Raw genomic sequence first — 14,278 nt, 5'->3', positions numbered from 1 at the left:
TAAGAGGACAGGGCACTAAATTTAGGGATGAAGAAAGTAAAATTTTATAGACCTGGGGGAGGTGCCACAGAAAAAGCAGTAACTGCACCTGTAGCCTCAGGATGCCCCTCTGAGATCATCACACTGGGGCTTCCCTCCCACGCAGATGGAAGAAACTGAGGCATTGGGAATAGAGAAACCAGGACACCTTGACCAGAACCACTGCAGAAGCTCATCTCCTGTGCCATGGGTCTGCCTTCCCACACGCAGCTGAGTGGGTGCTTCCTTTTCTCTATTTAAAAGGTGCCACCACAAATCTGCTTGCAGACACAGGAGCAGCTGAGGAAAGCACTGCTGAACATCCCGTGCTGCCAGTTTGGACCTCAGAAAGGCACCTGCAATGGACAGGCACCAAGGTTTGAAAGGGTGACCTGGCCTGGGCCAACCTTGTTAGGAGCTTCCCAAGTGGAGATGCATTGAGACCTGTTTCATAGAGATGTTTGGTTAAAGGCTGAAATCTTCAGAATTATTTATCAGACTCCAAAACTGATTCAGCCATCAAAAAACTCTCCAATAATTATTTATTTTTAAATTTGGTTATAAATTACTTTTGAGGAAAGCTCCCTAGGGCTCTGAAGAGCCTTCACATGGGTTGCACTTCACTGAAATCAATGCCAACCATTTCTTAAAGCCTTGAAATCATTCATTGTCCAACATCTCCCACCTCCAGAAGCTGCTGGACAGTTCAACCAAATTCATCTCAAGGGAAGAGGCCTCCAAGAGAGAAAGTTCTCCCCAGAAACCATGGAAAATGGTAGCTAGTCAGAAACAGACTGTGCATCCTCCACAGGGGAAGAGGTATAGCCATCAAACATCAACCCAGCAGCATTTGTACATGCACTCTTGGGGGTATGTTACCAGGAGCGTAAGTTTTCCTGGTACCCTCCTTTGTGAGGCTTCAGAGGAGGAGGAGCAGGTGGTGGTGGCTCAGTTACATTTCCTTTCTCTAATGCGGCAAGGACACCCCATGTGGGATGCTACCACATCACCGCAATCCCAGCCAGCTGGGCTGTGATGTTCCTCTTGCCCGAGTGATGGGGCTCCTCATCTTTGCAAAAAACCAAGAGAGATGGGTCTCTCCTCTGGCTTTCCTGAAAAAGAGCTGTTGGAAAGTAGTCTTCAGCTAGAGCATCTGTTCTGGGCAGAGGGGATTTTATGAAGTAACATCAATTGCCTTATTCAAGTTGGTTATGTCCCCCGTTCAAGGTGTTCCCTTTTCTTCCAGCATCCTCTCTACAATCTGGCCGAGCACCCAGCTGAACTTGCGAGAGCTTGGCAAAGCTCCTCACTACTCCTCACCCCCACGTTCCCCGGAGGATGACCTCAGAAAGTCCTCTCAGCACTGGGTTGGGTTTCTCAGACTTCAGAGTAAAACACCCAGGTCGGACGTTTTACAAACAGGAGATGAACTGCAGAAGGGAGGGGGTGGTGGCACAGGTGTCCTCCCAAAACAAGTGATGTTCCTGCTCCCTCCTGCTATGAAGCATTTGTGTGAACCAGTATGTAGGATGATAAACTCCTGCTCTTGTCAGCCTCATCCTACCGACCATGCAAGAAAAAGTGATGCTGGGGAAGGTGGTTGTAGGTACCTATCCCAAACCCTCCCCTGATTTCCTCCTCTGTACCAGGAGCCTCGGGCACCAAGCTCTACCTGGGGGGAAACCGAGCACCCAGGAGGCAACGATGTCCCTTACCAGCCGCTTCCTCCTCAGCTGTGATCTAGATTCTACTTCCAGACTAATGTTTATCAGGCCATTAACTATGCCCAAACAAGTTAAAATAAGTCATAAAAATCACACTTGCTGCAACAGCTTTTAGTGTAGTCGCTTTGCTCAATCAAATAAGATCTGATTAATCTAAAATCTTAATCTAAAATCTAAAATAGGTCAGAGAAACACAACCCCTCCTTTAAGCGTCCCCACTCATCTGTACTGTCACTGTGAGGGTCACTGCAAGTGACTTCACAGCAAGCGAAGGAGAACCAAGTAATTAATTCCGGTTTTACATAAGGTTTCAATTTTATTTTTAAAAGGGCTGAACTGACCTCACACATTAAACAAACCGGGCACTACAGGAGAGTTACACCAAGACAGTATGAAGAGAAATGCATTATCTAGCTGATTTGAAAATGGCAACATCCCCCATATTTCCAGGTGGGACGCAACACAAAGACGTCTGCCAACAGGTGAAGGCTGCAGTCAGGAATCAGTAGGCGCGGAGAAAAAAAAGTCTTCTTTACGGACACGAGAGCAAAGCCCGGCAGCTGCCGACACGATCCCAAAGCAGTGCTGAGCGTGAACAGACACCGTACTGATGCGGCCAGGCGAGAGGGAATGAGCCGCTTGTCATCCACAGAAGCCTGCATGAGATTTGCTTCTGCTGTTTCACGTACCCGTGAAGACTTGCCCCTCTCTTCAGTTCCTTGGCACATCAAGGCCATCTCGTCCGTTCTAGCTCCTACTTTCCCTTTTCAGCTGAATTTTGTCATTTTTGCAAACCTCCTGGGTTAGCTCCAGCGCTCTTGGCACGGGCTGTGACTCAAAGCCATATTGCTGCTCCAGTCTCCACTTCCAGCACCTTTTCCTCTCCCAGGCTCCTTTCTGCTCTCCTCCTTCAGAGACAGCAGCCTTGAGATGCAGCAGGCCGCTGTGGCACTCCCTGAATTTCCTCAGCGATTGTGTCACTGAGATTTTAGCCTTTGCTTCATCCTACCCCAGCACCCCTTGGACCAACACCATCTTCTTCTGTAGCATTTCACACCACTTCTCTGCAGGTGTCCACTTCGGCAGCGAGTTTCTGTCCAGCTTCCACCTGTATTACAGTTCCGTTACTGTTGGCTATTCTCTGTCGAAGTTGTCAGCTGCTTCTCCAAGATCCCACCTTCAACGTTGTGAGCTGTCATCATCAAACGATGAGATCTTAAAAGCCATATGTTTGATCCAGTTGGGCTTATGACCCCAAAATACATCTACAGGCTCTCCATTACGGTTAAGAAGCCATTAAAAAATCTCATTATTTTACGGTGGCGAGACGAATGGGGAATCAGACGTCACCTTTTACAATTTTAACATTGAAGATGATGCCATCCACTGTACAAATGGATTATGCAAGCTCTTAATTAGGAATGAGGTTCAAACAAGGACTTCGATCGGGACCACTCTGACCGTCAGCCAGGGATGGGAGGCCTTAAGGAAGCAAGTACCTGCTTACAGACCACTGCAGTCCATTCTTGCACAGCTCTTTGCTGCAAATGTGCCCTACTTACACCAGCCTGCCACATTTTGAGAGACAGATGGATTAGGATACTAACAGAGATCTCGGCTAAGAAGCAACAGCCTTTTACACACCTCACATTCCTGACCAAGCAACATTTTTTTGCCACTTTTTCAAAACCAGGCCCCTGAAAAGGGGCATCAAGTTGGAAACGAAACACTGCAGCAATCCCGCTTGCTTTGCGAAATAGTGGCTTTTTGTGTGGATGTGGTGTTTACCCCCCAAGCCTCTTCTCAAGCCCATACCAGATCGTTCAAGTCAAGTAAGTGTCTCCATGGAAACCTTTCTCAAGAAGCCTCCTTGCTGGAGAAAAGCATGCACCCCTTTTGTTTAAAAGGGGAACACAGTTTGGTAGGAGCATAATGCCTGCCCAGAGTAGCGACTCCTCAGCCAGATTTATGCCCTTTAAAAACACATCCATTCAATTAAGACGTTTTAGGGATGACTAAAGGTGTGAGATCGCTGTTGCAACTAAACTAGCAAGTTCTATCATCCCCTCCATCCCTACCCATGATCTTCACACTCAGCATCACAACCTGCCTTCTTCAAGGTACACGGGCTCACCGTGCTCCCACACACAAACTCTTGGCCCTGCTGAATTGTTTGTTTGTTCAAAAAATCCCTACAGCTGAAGTAACACAAATCAACACCCAATCCTGAAATATAGGAAGCATCTTATCAAAGCTACCAATACTTCTTAAATAAGACAATCTTCTGTGTTTTGGAAAAAAAAAAAAAAGTTTTAGCCTCATGCTCCACCGAGCCCTTTGTAAGCTGTAGCATGTCGCAACATTTCTAGTATAAGATGGCTTAAGATCCCTCAAAAAAGAAGCCAGTTTTCTGAAAGGATACTCAAAAAATGGAGCATTTTATGTTCTAATATAGAAGAGAGACTTTAATATTAACAGGCAAATAAATAATTAAGGGCTAGGATTAAAAATGGTTTCAACTGGGGCAAATCAGTTCATAGAGTGTGTAACAAAAAAAAAAAAAAAAAAAAGCAAAGCCACTGAGGAAGTTCTCTAGTTGGAGTCGCTTTCAAATCACAGCAGAGTCAAGACATTCTCAGAAAAAATAAGCTCCAGAGGTTAATTTTTAAGTCAGAGAGTCACTATTTAAGAGCCCTCTGCAGACAAGAAGATGCTGTAAAAGGCTATGTGAAAGCTAACACAGGTGCTGATGCCGGGCAATGCACAGTCAGAAAGTGGAGGAAAAGACGTATTTCAGGAAAAAAACCCTAACAAAATGATCCCATTCTCATAAGCTTACAGTAGTTACAAGATTTTTTAGGATTTTTTGAGAACATAGAAATGTGACATGCCTGGTAACTTGAAACTAGGTCCAAGCACACTGTAGCAGCTGCCTCCTCTTCCCACCACCCATCACGGGTGGGGGAAAGAAAAAAAAGCCTGGAGCAAGATGACACACAGTCTTGCAGCTTCCCGGTGGAGAACGAAAGGCTTTTAGCAAACCTTCTCTCAAGCAGCTAAGAGAAACCAGGCAGGAACAATTCAACATGGAAGTCAATGAGACAGAAGCACATCACTACCATCACAGGAGGGATAAAGTCATTTGTGCCAATTCCTTCCCATTACACAACAGAGAATGCAGAAAAGCTACTTAAACACACACCAATAACCCTTTCCACCTTCTCTGGGGAAACTCTGCAGAAATCTTGCTGCAGAAAAATAAGCTCATGCGTGTGCCTGCAGATAAGGTGCATCTGCGTTAAGGTCCTCATCTCAGTGGGATGCAGAGGCTGGAATGGGGAAGGGAGTTAAAGTTGGAGACATTAAATGCATTTGTGGATCAGATGTAATCCTGTGCTGTCAAAAAAAGTAGGTTACTAAATCCTGTAAGACCAGAGCCATATGAGATTTTAGATCAAGTGAGATCTAGCCCCTAATTCCTTTCTTCCCACGTAGGCCACCTTGAGTCTTCAAGGAAATACAAAACCCTTATTAAAGGAATTATTCAAGTGTAGTGGCCTCCCATTTTGAGATCTCCACCTAAACTCCAAGCAGAGGAGCTCATAAGCAGATCGTATCCCTCTCCAGGCTGGCAGCTTTACTGCTTTGCCCAAGGAATTCGCCCTTGGGTACAATCTTTGCAAGGGGGAACTCTTGAATATTGCAGATGAAATATACATACACAAAGGGAAAGAGCCTGCAGATTTTGGCAATGGACTTCAGCTTTGTGTCGAACAGTGACCCCCCTTGGAGCACAAAGGATGGGAGAAGGCACCACAGAAGCAAAAGACCTCACAAACTCTATCTACACCCAGCAAAACTACTGTAAGAGCTGTCACGTATTGTGGAGCAAATAGGAAAAATGTATTTGAATTATTTGAATTACAACCCAGGTGGAGGAAGAAAAGGGCTGAGCCAGCAGCAGGTCTCAGCAAGAAGCAGGAATGAGTTTCTGCGCAACACAAGCGCTTTGGCGAGAGATGAGAGGTTATTCCAGAATGGGTTTAAACTTGCCCCATAAATGACCAAAGCAGTACAGAGAAAGCAGCTCCCTCAGCTACAATACAGCTCATTTATCGATTTTCTCTACGTGTAAAGCTACTCCCTTGAGAACACTTGCTGTCCCAAAGGACTAGAGAAGATGGGGTAAGAGTTATATCACTTCATCCAACACATTCAAGCACCCGGTGATGATATGGGCAATAATCCCATCGGACAGACTTGATTGGTGACAGTGAATTCTCCAATCCTCCCTCAGCCCCAAGTTAAGAAACGCAGCAGTCATTTTATTAAAAATCAGTATACAGTTGAACATAAGCCCAGTGTTTACAACCAATCCCTCTAGTAGTTCCAGGTTTCCTGTTGTTTTACAGACTATTAGCAACCAAAGGAATCAGTAGCATAAAGAAACCACTACCATTTAAAAAAAAAAAAAATTAATGTCCCCACGTCTCCAAGAAGAAAGCAGCATCCATGATCAGTTTGTTTTCCATGGGACTTGCTCTAAGAAACAAAGTTTTCAACATCACTTTGCAGGCAAATCTTATCTTTATAATAGTAATTTTGCTCTGTTTGCTTTATCATACAGGGCAAGGGTCTCCAAGATGCCCCACAGCGCTGATCAAATAACCCTCACAAGCTCTGTCAGTCAATTTTTCTTGTTATTTACCTTCTAGAACATCAGAAATGTTTGAGATTTAACTAGTCGAGTTGAAACTAAAGGGGTGGGGGGCCCCCAATTCACACAATTTGGCAAAAAGATCATCCATGAATTAAGTTCTTCAATGGCTGCAGGAAGCACATGGAGGCTTTCTCCACGTTCCCTCGAAGCACCCAGCAGGGCTGTAGGAAGGATGTGTATCCATGCCCCCATTCCCCTTTCAGTTGTTACAGCTGTTCACATTTCTGCTGCCTGCTTCCTTTCCTGCTCAAGACATCCAAAGCACAGAGCAGCCTCAGTGGTGTAATAGCAGCTTGGCAGAAGCAGGAGAAGTCCAGCCAGCAAAAGATTTAATTTATTAAGATAAACATGGTCTAAGGCTCCATATTGTTTTTAAAAATCAACACAGTAAGAAATATGAAAACAAACTGGCTCTGCTACGTGTGGGTCAGGTTCAGATGTTCTCAGGCAGATCTTCTGAACCATACAAAATACTCGTCCCCTCTCACCCCCATGACAAGGATGGAAAGACAGTTCACTACGCAAGATCAGCAGTGTCCCTGTTGCGTGCCCTTCCACATTCAGTGAACAACACCTCTGCCACCCTTCAGGGCAGATCAGAGTTTAGCGAACAGCCCTGTGAAGAAGGAGCAGATAGGGACAGGGGCAGGTAATTCAGTCTCTGAAATGAACATCTAAAGGTCTTGACACGATGACTGTGCTGACTCCACCACTTTAATGGTTGTTCTTGGCTGCCTCTTTAGCTGCAATGATCAGAGGAGTGAGGCTAGACAGAGGCTTTGCAATTTTCAGGAACTGGTGCTAGGAAAAAGAAAAAAGAAAAAGGGTTAGATTTTTCAGAACATGACCCAAAAGTCTGGCAGCTATTCAAAATGCTGGCACCTAGACCCATAGGAAGTCCAACGACCCACTCTAATCTCTGAACAGGTGAAAACAAAAGGTCTGTTACCACCACAAACTTTCAGGGTTCACCCGAAGCGATGAACAGATTTGCATCCAACACATGCTAAATTCTCCAGTTTTGTACATGTTCAAGACCAAGCAAAACTCAGAGAATTCCTCTGCGGAATCATAAAGTCTTGCAAAACCTATGGTGAAATTCTGTGTGGAAGGAAGGTGTACTAAAAACAACCTGTGTGGTTCAAACACAAGGCAGAGGGCTTCCTGCAGGCATCGCCTGTCATTCTCTCTTCCCTGTAATCACAGGTCTGGTGAAAGCATTACCCTGGCCTTCTAGGGATACTAGAAATTTGTAAAGCAGCTGGAATTTAGGAGAGCAGCACAGAGACTGCAACACAGAACCACTCAGTCAGTCGCCTGTACAAGGTGCTCCGTTAAGTAAAACAATATTGATTATCAATACAGCTCTCCTGAGAGCGAAGGCAGGTAGGGCAAGTCCACAAGCTATTCTGAAAACAAAAACCAACTATATCCCACTGGACTTCTGAGCATCAGAAAGAATCGATCACCCAAGGCAACAAGTTTCAGAGATGGAAAGAGACATTAAAAAAAAAAAAAAAGAAAAAAAATCAGGGGCTACAAGGTAGTTAAAACCAGGCAGCAACGTCACAGTCAAAATGTTCTCCTGCTCCAAGGAACAGAACATTACTGCTCTGATATTTTGGGGCTGGAAAGTCCAGGAAAAAAGTGATCTTTCAACTACTGCCACTCTGCCAGTGATTAATGCTGCATTACAGTCTCAGAAGGCAGCGTCTGAAGGCATCCAAAACTGAACCCATAGACTAACGAGTGGAAAGAAAGGAAAACAAAAATGGGTACTGTCTCACAGTTGAGGTCTGAGCGCCCCAATCACAGATTTATTTTACAAAGAGGTACATTTTGCACTCCCATGGCAAATCTGACAGAAGGAACACACAAACCACTCTCATCGGTGTTGGTAAAAAGCCTGGCAGACTGGCCCTCCTCTTTCACCAGCAGTTCAGACTACAACACCGGGTTTTCAGTGAAATAACTAATGACAGTGTGATGAGGCGCTGGCCCAGGCTGCCCAGAGCAGCTGTGGGTGCCCCATCCCTGGCAGGACTCAAGGCCAGGCTGGACGGGGCTGGGAGCAGCCTGGGCTGGGGGGAGGGGACCCTGCTCCGGTTAATGCAAGGCATGCATATTCCAGAGGTTTGTGATCCCTCCACCAGAAGGGAGACACCCAGAGCTAGATAGCTAGAAGTCCTCCTGCTGTCCAAATTGGAACACGCACGGCAAGCCCATGACAACACATGCAGATGTCACGGCCAGCTGTGTGATGAAGCTGGAATTAAGCCACAGAATTAAAGGGCTCAGCATTTGGCAGGCCTGGGGCACAGCTATGATTTGAGGAACACTGCACAGCTGCTGCTAATAGGAAGTACAGCATAAAAAAGGAGTAGTCTGTTAACACTTTATTAATAGATTTAGGTTTTGGGGTTGTTTTTTGTTTTGTTTTCTGGCAGGTTACCTTAGCTGTGCTTCTGCCTTCGGCTGATGCAGTATTTTAAAACCCCAAACAAGATGATGCCATAAGCCTGGTTTCGCTCCGGATTGCACGATTACATTGATTCAGCCCTGTTCCCCATCACCTACCTGTAGCAGCTCTTTCGCAGAACCTCTCTTTTCCACGTCCATTTCAAGACAGCGATTTAAGAAGTCTCGGAATATGGATGAAAGCTTTTCTGGATTCTGCAGTTCTGGAGTCCCATTAGTAGCAATGAGATACAGAGCCTAAAGCAAAAACAAGCACCAAAGGAATGGGAGGTTAAGGAGGTTAGATTCCATCTCTGGATTGCAGACACCCATTTCTCCTCTCCCTTCCCACAGTTCAATGGGGAGGAAAAACCCCCGCCTTATCAGGGTGACTAATCAATGCTTAAGTTTCAGCAAACAGAATAGCTGCTAGCTCTGGTTTTAGGTGGACGGGATCCAATCCTTTATTGTTTTGCCCTCGTAATCTGGGTTTGGATCCTGCAGCCCTCTCAAGGGACTAGGAGGACAAAAACAACATTCCAGACCATGTTTACATAGGGAAGTTAACTGGCATGACTCTACCAGTGCTAGACTATGCAATGACTATATCCTCACGGGAAGGTACCCCTGAATAAATAGGAGATAATTTTTCTCTTGGTACTTTGAGTGCACAAGGCCTAAGAAGTGAATACAAGACACAGTTGGCTCCTTACAAAAGGTGTCCAGCAGACCCTCAAGCATTTTAACACCTTGCAGAAACAAGCAGATGTGCTACCACTTGGCAGATTAAGCATTCACAAACACACCCTCTCTGAGAATCAAGGAATTCAGAATTCATCCACTTCAGGATTTCATGCAAGAAACATCCTGGATGGATTTTCAAAGGGAACAGAAATCTGTCAGAGACTTGTTAATATACAAGGCCCTTTGAGCAAATCACTCGGCACATCCCATGGGAGCAGTACAATAGCCTGGGAACTGGCACAAGTGGAGTTAAATGAGGCCAAAGCACTGTTACTTAGCCATCCTCATTTTATCTGGACACCCAGTTTCTTTCCTTTCACTCTTCTTTGCTGCCGCTCTTCTCTCCCAAAAATCACTTCCAGTGCAAGAGATGGAGACAAGAGTTAAACAGATTTTTTCTAGATCCCCTCATCCTGTGCAGCTGCAGGAGAAGCCATAAACCTGGCTTATATGAAGAGCAGTTACCTCCCTACAAACTGACAGCACCTCCCCTTCCGTTAAAAACTAAACAAGGACATCAGGAGGCTTAAGCCCCGTCTAAAGGCTTATTAAGCTTGTAGCTTTATTTGAGCATGCAAGCAGGAACAACCCGCCAGCAGCAAAAAGCTCCATTTTATAGAACAGTAATGTCATATTTTGAATGTAAAGAGAACCCTTCCCCACTCATAGGGCCCAAGGATTCAAAGTGTCAGCTGCTTTGGTGCCATCAGGTACTCTGCCTCTATCAGCACCTCCAAGAAGTGGGAAATCGTGAGTGTGCAAGATCTACCTCATCAGAGCTGACCAGAGGGTCTGCACGGGAAGAATCCACGTCTCTGCTACCCAGAGCAAACTATGGCTTTTAACTAAAACTATCTCAGTCTTCTCACTATGACATCTGACGGGATACAGGGCTGTAGGTGGTGAAACCACACTGGAGGATTCACCTGCCTCCTTGAGAGCCCAGTTTCACCAGCATGCTTAGCGAAGATCTGAGGGCAAAAGAGAGTTGCTTACTCTCAGGGGGTTCTCGTTGAGGTAGGGGGGCTCTCCTTCGATCATCTCGATGGCCATTATCCCCAGCGACCAGATATCCACTTTGGGCCCATACGCTTTCCGCGTCACCACTTCAGGTGCCATCCAGTATGGGGTCCCCACCATGGTGCTGCGTTTGCTCTGCTCAGGAGTGATCTGAGCACAGAAGCCAAAGTCAGCTGGAAAAGTAAAGAGGAGCAGGGGGGGAGAAACAGACACAGAAATCAGCAAGTTTCTCCAAAACCAGTGCTTACTGATGCCAGAGCTGTAGTATACGTTACCCTGCTGCACACCTGGTGCATTGCTGCTGCAGCTGTGAAAGGAGTGGTTTTGTGGCTAGCACAGAAGACAACAGTGTTGAGAGGCAAGTTTCTAAATTTGACTCGCTGAGGCCATGAGGACGACAGAGTTGCCGCCTTGTCTATGTGGATGATGGGGATCAGTAAATAACCGTATATGGATGCTGAGACACTTGACCGCGTTTGCAGCATTATGCAGGTGTAATACACTGCGTAATGGATGGTCTAAAGACTATTCCTCCTGGGTATGTGAAAACAGAAATTAATGTATAGTCTGATCTAGATGCACCCCTCAACCCACATACTGTATTGTCTGGTGATATTTTCAGTCCCAGAGATGCTACTTCCCCAGGAAATACATCATCGCTCAAACAGGGTCTCCTTTATAGAGCAAACTGCAGTCAGAATAAATCTACAGTACCTACTTCTATACTGACTATTTTCTTTTAGTAGACAGAAAGATGGAGAGACTTCATACAAAGAACGCTGGGTCCTGTGTCTTATTTGCATTTGACATACCAAAAGAAAACTAACTCTGTTCTTGTGAGCCCAGCAGAATCAACACAGCGAGATGCACTGCCCATCCTGACCCCCGATGGCACCACGGATCTAATTTCAGGCACAATGATGAAAATTAAACGGATCCCTAGCTGAGTTTTCATCAAGGGCAACAACCAGGAAAGGGACATATGGTTCATAAACAGATCAAGTTTCCAGCAGAGCCCATAAGCAGCTCAGGTCCAGAAGGTTACTGCATCATATCCACAGGGACTTCTCTAACTTTAAACTGCAGTCCGGAACCTGCATACTGTGCTCAGAGAAGTTATTTGATAAGAACAGAGCACTTTGGCCCCAGTCAGCTACACAGCACTAACACTCCAGAGATCTGACCGTACCAAAGTACAGCGTTAGTCTAAAAAGCAATCATGTGCAACAAACCCCCACCTTCTTACTCAGCATATCTGCACTGCGTGAATTTTGAGTCATATCTGCTGTCACTGCTGACAAAAATAGATTTATTTATGCCTGTTGGGTGCTAGCCAGCAGAACTGAGAGGAAGAGAAAGGGAGCACAATTCTGTTAAAGCTATAGATGGAAGATAATCGTTCACTGGTTTCCAGACTTATCTCGGCATGGGCAACAAGCAGCACAACAGCTACCTTAGCACCGGAGGAGCAGAACAGTCTCAGGGTCTTCATTACTGGTGATAACACAAGGAGGAAACAACATTCAGAGTCCAGCCTGGGCTGGCGTTGTAAGATTATGTGTTTTCTAGTTACATAGTTTTCAATTCTCCCTCTGCTTTCCCTGCCTCACGAGTACCTGCAGTATTTTCCAGACTGAAGAGACTGCTCACAAATGAAGACTTCTGGCCCTACACCTTCAAACCCAGCTTTCTAGACTGGAGTAGCATTAAAATACTGTTATTTTAGTCCAAAAAAACAGATGGCCCACAGCTAAATGAACCCCAAACCTCAATTTGAGTCTGGTATCAGTTCACAAGGATTCATGCTTGCCAATCTCCATTAAAACCAATGCCACAAAAATAACTACAGGAGCATTTCTACAGCCTCTTCACAGCCACAGCATCAAGCATCTCAAAACACCCGTATCAATCCAGGCCTGGTCCAGAGCAGATAACAGGCCCAGGTTGATAACTCAAGTCATCACCAGCGATGTTCCTGGCATACTTAGTTTGACAGAGCCATCCATTCCCAGCAGGATGTTGTCACTCTTGATGTCTCTGTGAATAACTTGGTTTGAATGGAGGAATTCCAGAGCTTGAAGACACTAGGAAAAAAAAAAAAAAAGGGAGATATTCTTACTGTGCATGAAATTATTCACCAGTTACAATTAGCCAACCAACGGACTTTTAACAACTTGCATTTTGAGCAGCAAGGGGTTAGTGCCTTAGAGTCTTTCATACATTCAGTATGTGCAGGGCTACAGAGATGGCCCGCTGGGATCTGCAGGTCCTAGGAGGTCCCAAAAGACCTGGAGGATAGGCATAACCGAGGGGATTCTGACCCAAATTTGCACCCTGGTCCTCCCTCTAGGACAAAATATATTAGGCTTGCATCAGGACTGTACGCTGCGACCTCCCAGAGGACATCCATCCTCTGAATGACTGCTGCATTACAGAAGCTGGACACAGCTATTCCCGTGGAACCAGTGACGGGTCATGGAAACCCCATGTCCCCTTCCCAACCTTCCCAATCACAGCTCCCCCCGAGCACCAGCAGAGCTTTACCTCTCGGCACACAGCTGCAATTTGTCCTTCGTCCATGCAGGTCTCTGTCACAACATCTGTTAGGGAGCCTCCTGCCAAGTACTCCATGACCACCCAGAGCTCTTCTCCTACAAGGTAACTGAAGAGCCACAATCGGATTTTAAAAGCGGCAAATATGAGCATCACACTGTTTACCCAGCCAAAATCCACGGGGGTTTAAAGCTGTCTTTTGAAGCTGAAACCATGAGGCTTGAGTAGTGTACTTAACAGCACTGGGGCACCAGGTACTCGTGCTGCTTTCTGCACACAGAAGGATCTGATCACAACCTCAATGAACGGAGAAGGGCGAGTGCCGAAAGTCAAGGAGAGAGGTAACAGGAGAGCGGGGTAGACGCAGCAAGGCTGAATTTTTCTGCCATGGAAAGGGCCCAGACTAAGATGGAGACCCCACCTTACAACTGCTGCCGCTGGGAGAGAAGGGGAAGAGCAACTAGTCAGGGATGGGGTACAAGCGTGCAGCCCTGACATCTGGCACACAGCGTGGCTTTTGAGGGCTCTGGCATCAGAAGAGGCAGCTGGGGGCTGCTTTGTTACTACTGGTGTCCTGTTGTCCCAAGCAAGTGCCTACTTTGCCTGGGGCCAGGGGCAAGCGTCAGTGACACAATGGATGGCTGCCTGTGAACAACTAGGAACACTATTTTTATTTTTTTTATTTTTTTTTTTAAGCATCATGCATTTGAAGCTCACCTCAATCTGTTTAACGCTACCAAATTAGCCTGAGATTTTGTCTGGAAAATTCGGAACCATTCAAAAGGGCAAAATGTGATCATCATGCTGGATGCAGTGGTAATTCTAAAGACTTAGAATAAAAAGAGGAAAGCCCAAAAGGGCACATCTTGTCTGGAAAGACCCATAGGAAGATGGGAAGGAGACAGCTGAGGTGAGGGTGAGTTCTCTCAGCCATTTGGGACATTATTCTCAGCTAGGAGTGTGTGTGCTCATGTCAAAGTAGGAGACCTGGGATGAAGACTTCAGCATTAACTCATTTGAAAAAAAAAAAAAAAACAAAACA

General features: G+C 45.8%; 1 protein-coding gene across 9 annotated transcripts in view; it reads right to left on the bottom strand.

The window, feature by feature from the left end:
* Positions 1 to 6,046: 6,046 nt before the first annotated feature.
* PAK1 (p21 (RAC1) activated kinase 1) overlaps positions 6,047 to 14,278 on the bottom strand; it is a 73,567-nt gene continuing 65,335 nt past the window's right edge. For all 9 annotated transcript variants that reach the window (XM_055802300.1, XM_055802304.1, XM_055802296.1 and 6 more), the window contains 5 exons: positions 13,228 to 13,345; positions 12,668 to 12,767; positions 10,660 to 10,856; positions 9,040 to 9,177; positions 6,047 to 7,263 (listed from right to left, as the gene is read on the bottom strand). In XM_055802300.1, the coding sequence (XP_055658275.1) occupies positions 7,177 to 7,263; positions 9,040 to 9,177; positions 10,660 to 10,856; positions 12,668 to 12,767; positions 13,228 to 13,345 (640 nt within the window). In that variant the 3' untranslated portion in view covers positions 6,047 to 7,176. The remainder of the gene's footprint in view (positions 7,264 to 9,039; positions 9,178 to 10,659; positions 10,857 to 12,667; positions 12,768 to 13,227; positions 13,346 to 14,278) is intronic.

The sequence above is a fragment of the Falco peregrinus genome, chromosome 4, assembly GCF_023634155.1.
Source record: "Falco peregrinus isolate bFalPer1 chromosome 4, bFalPer1.pri, whole genome shotgun sequence".
NCBI lineage: Eukaryota > Metazoa > Chordata > Aves > Falconiformes > Falconidae > Falco > Falco peregrinus.
The sequence above is the reverse complement of the archived record's forward strand: the minus strand, read 5'-3'. Positions and strand labels throughout refer to the sequence as shown.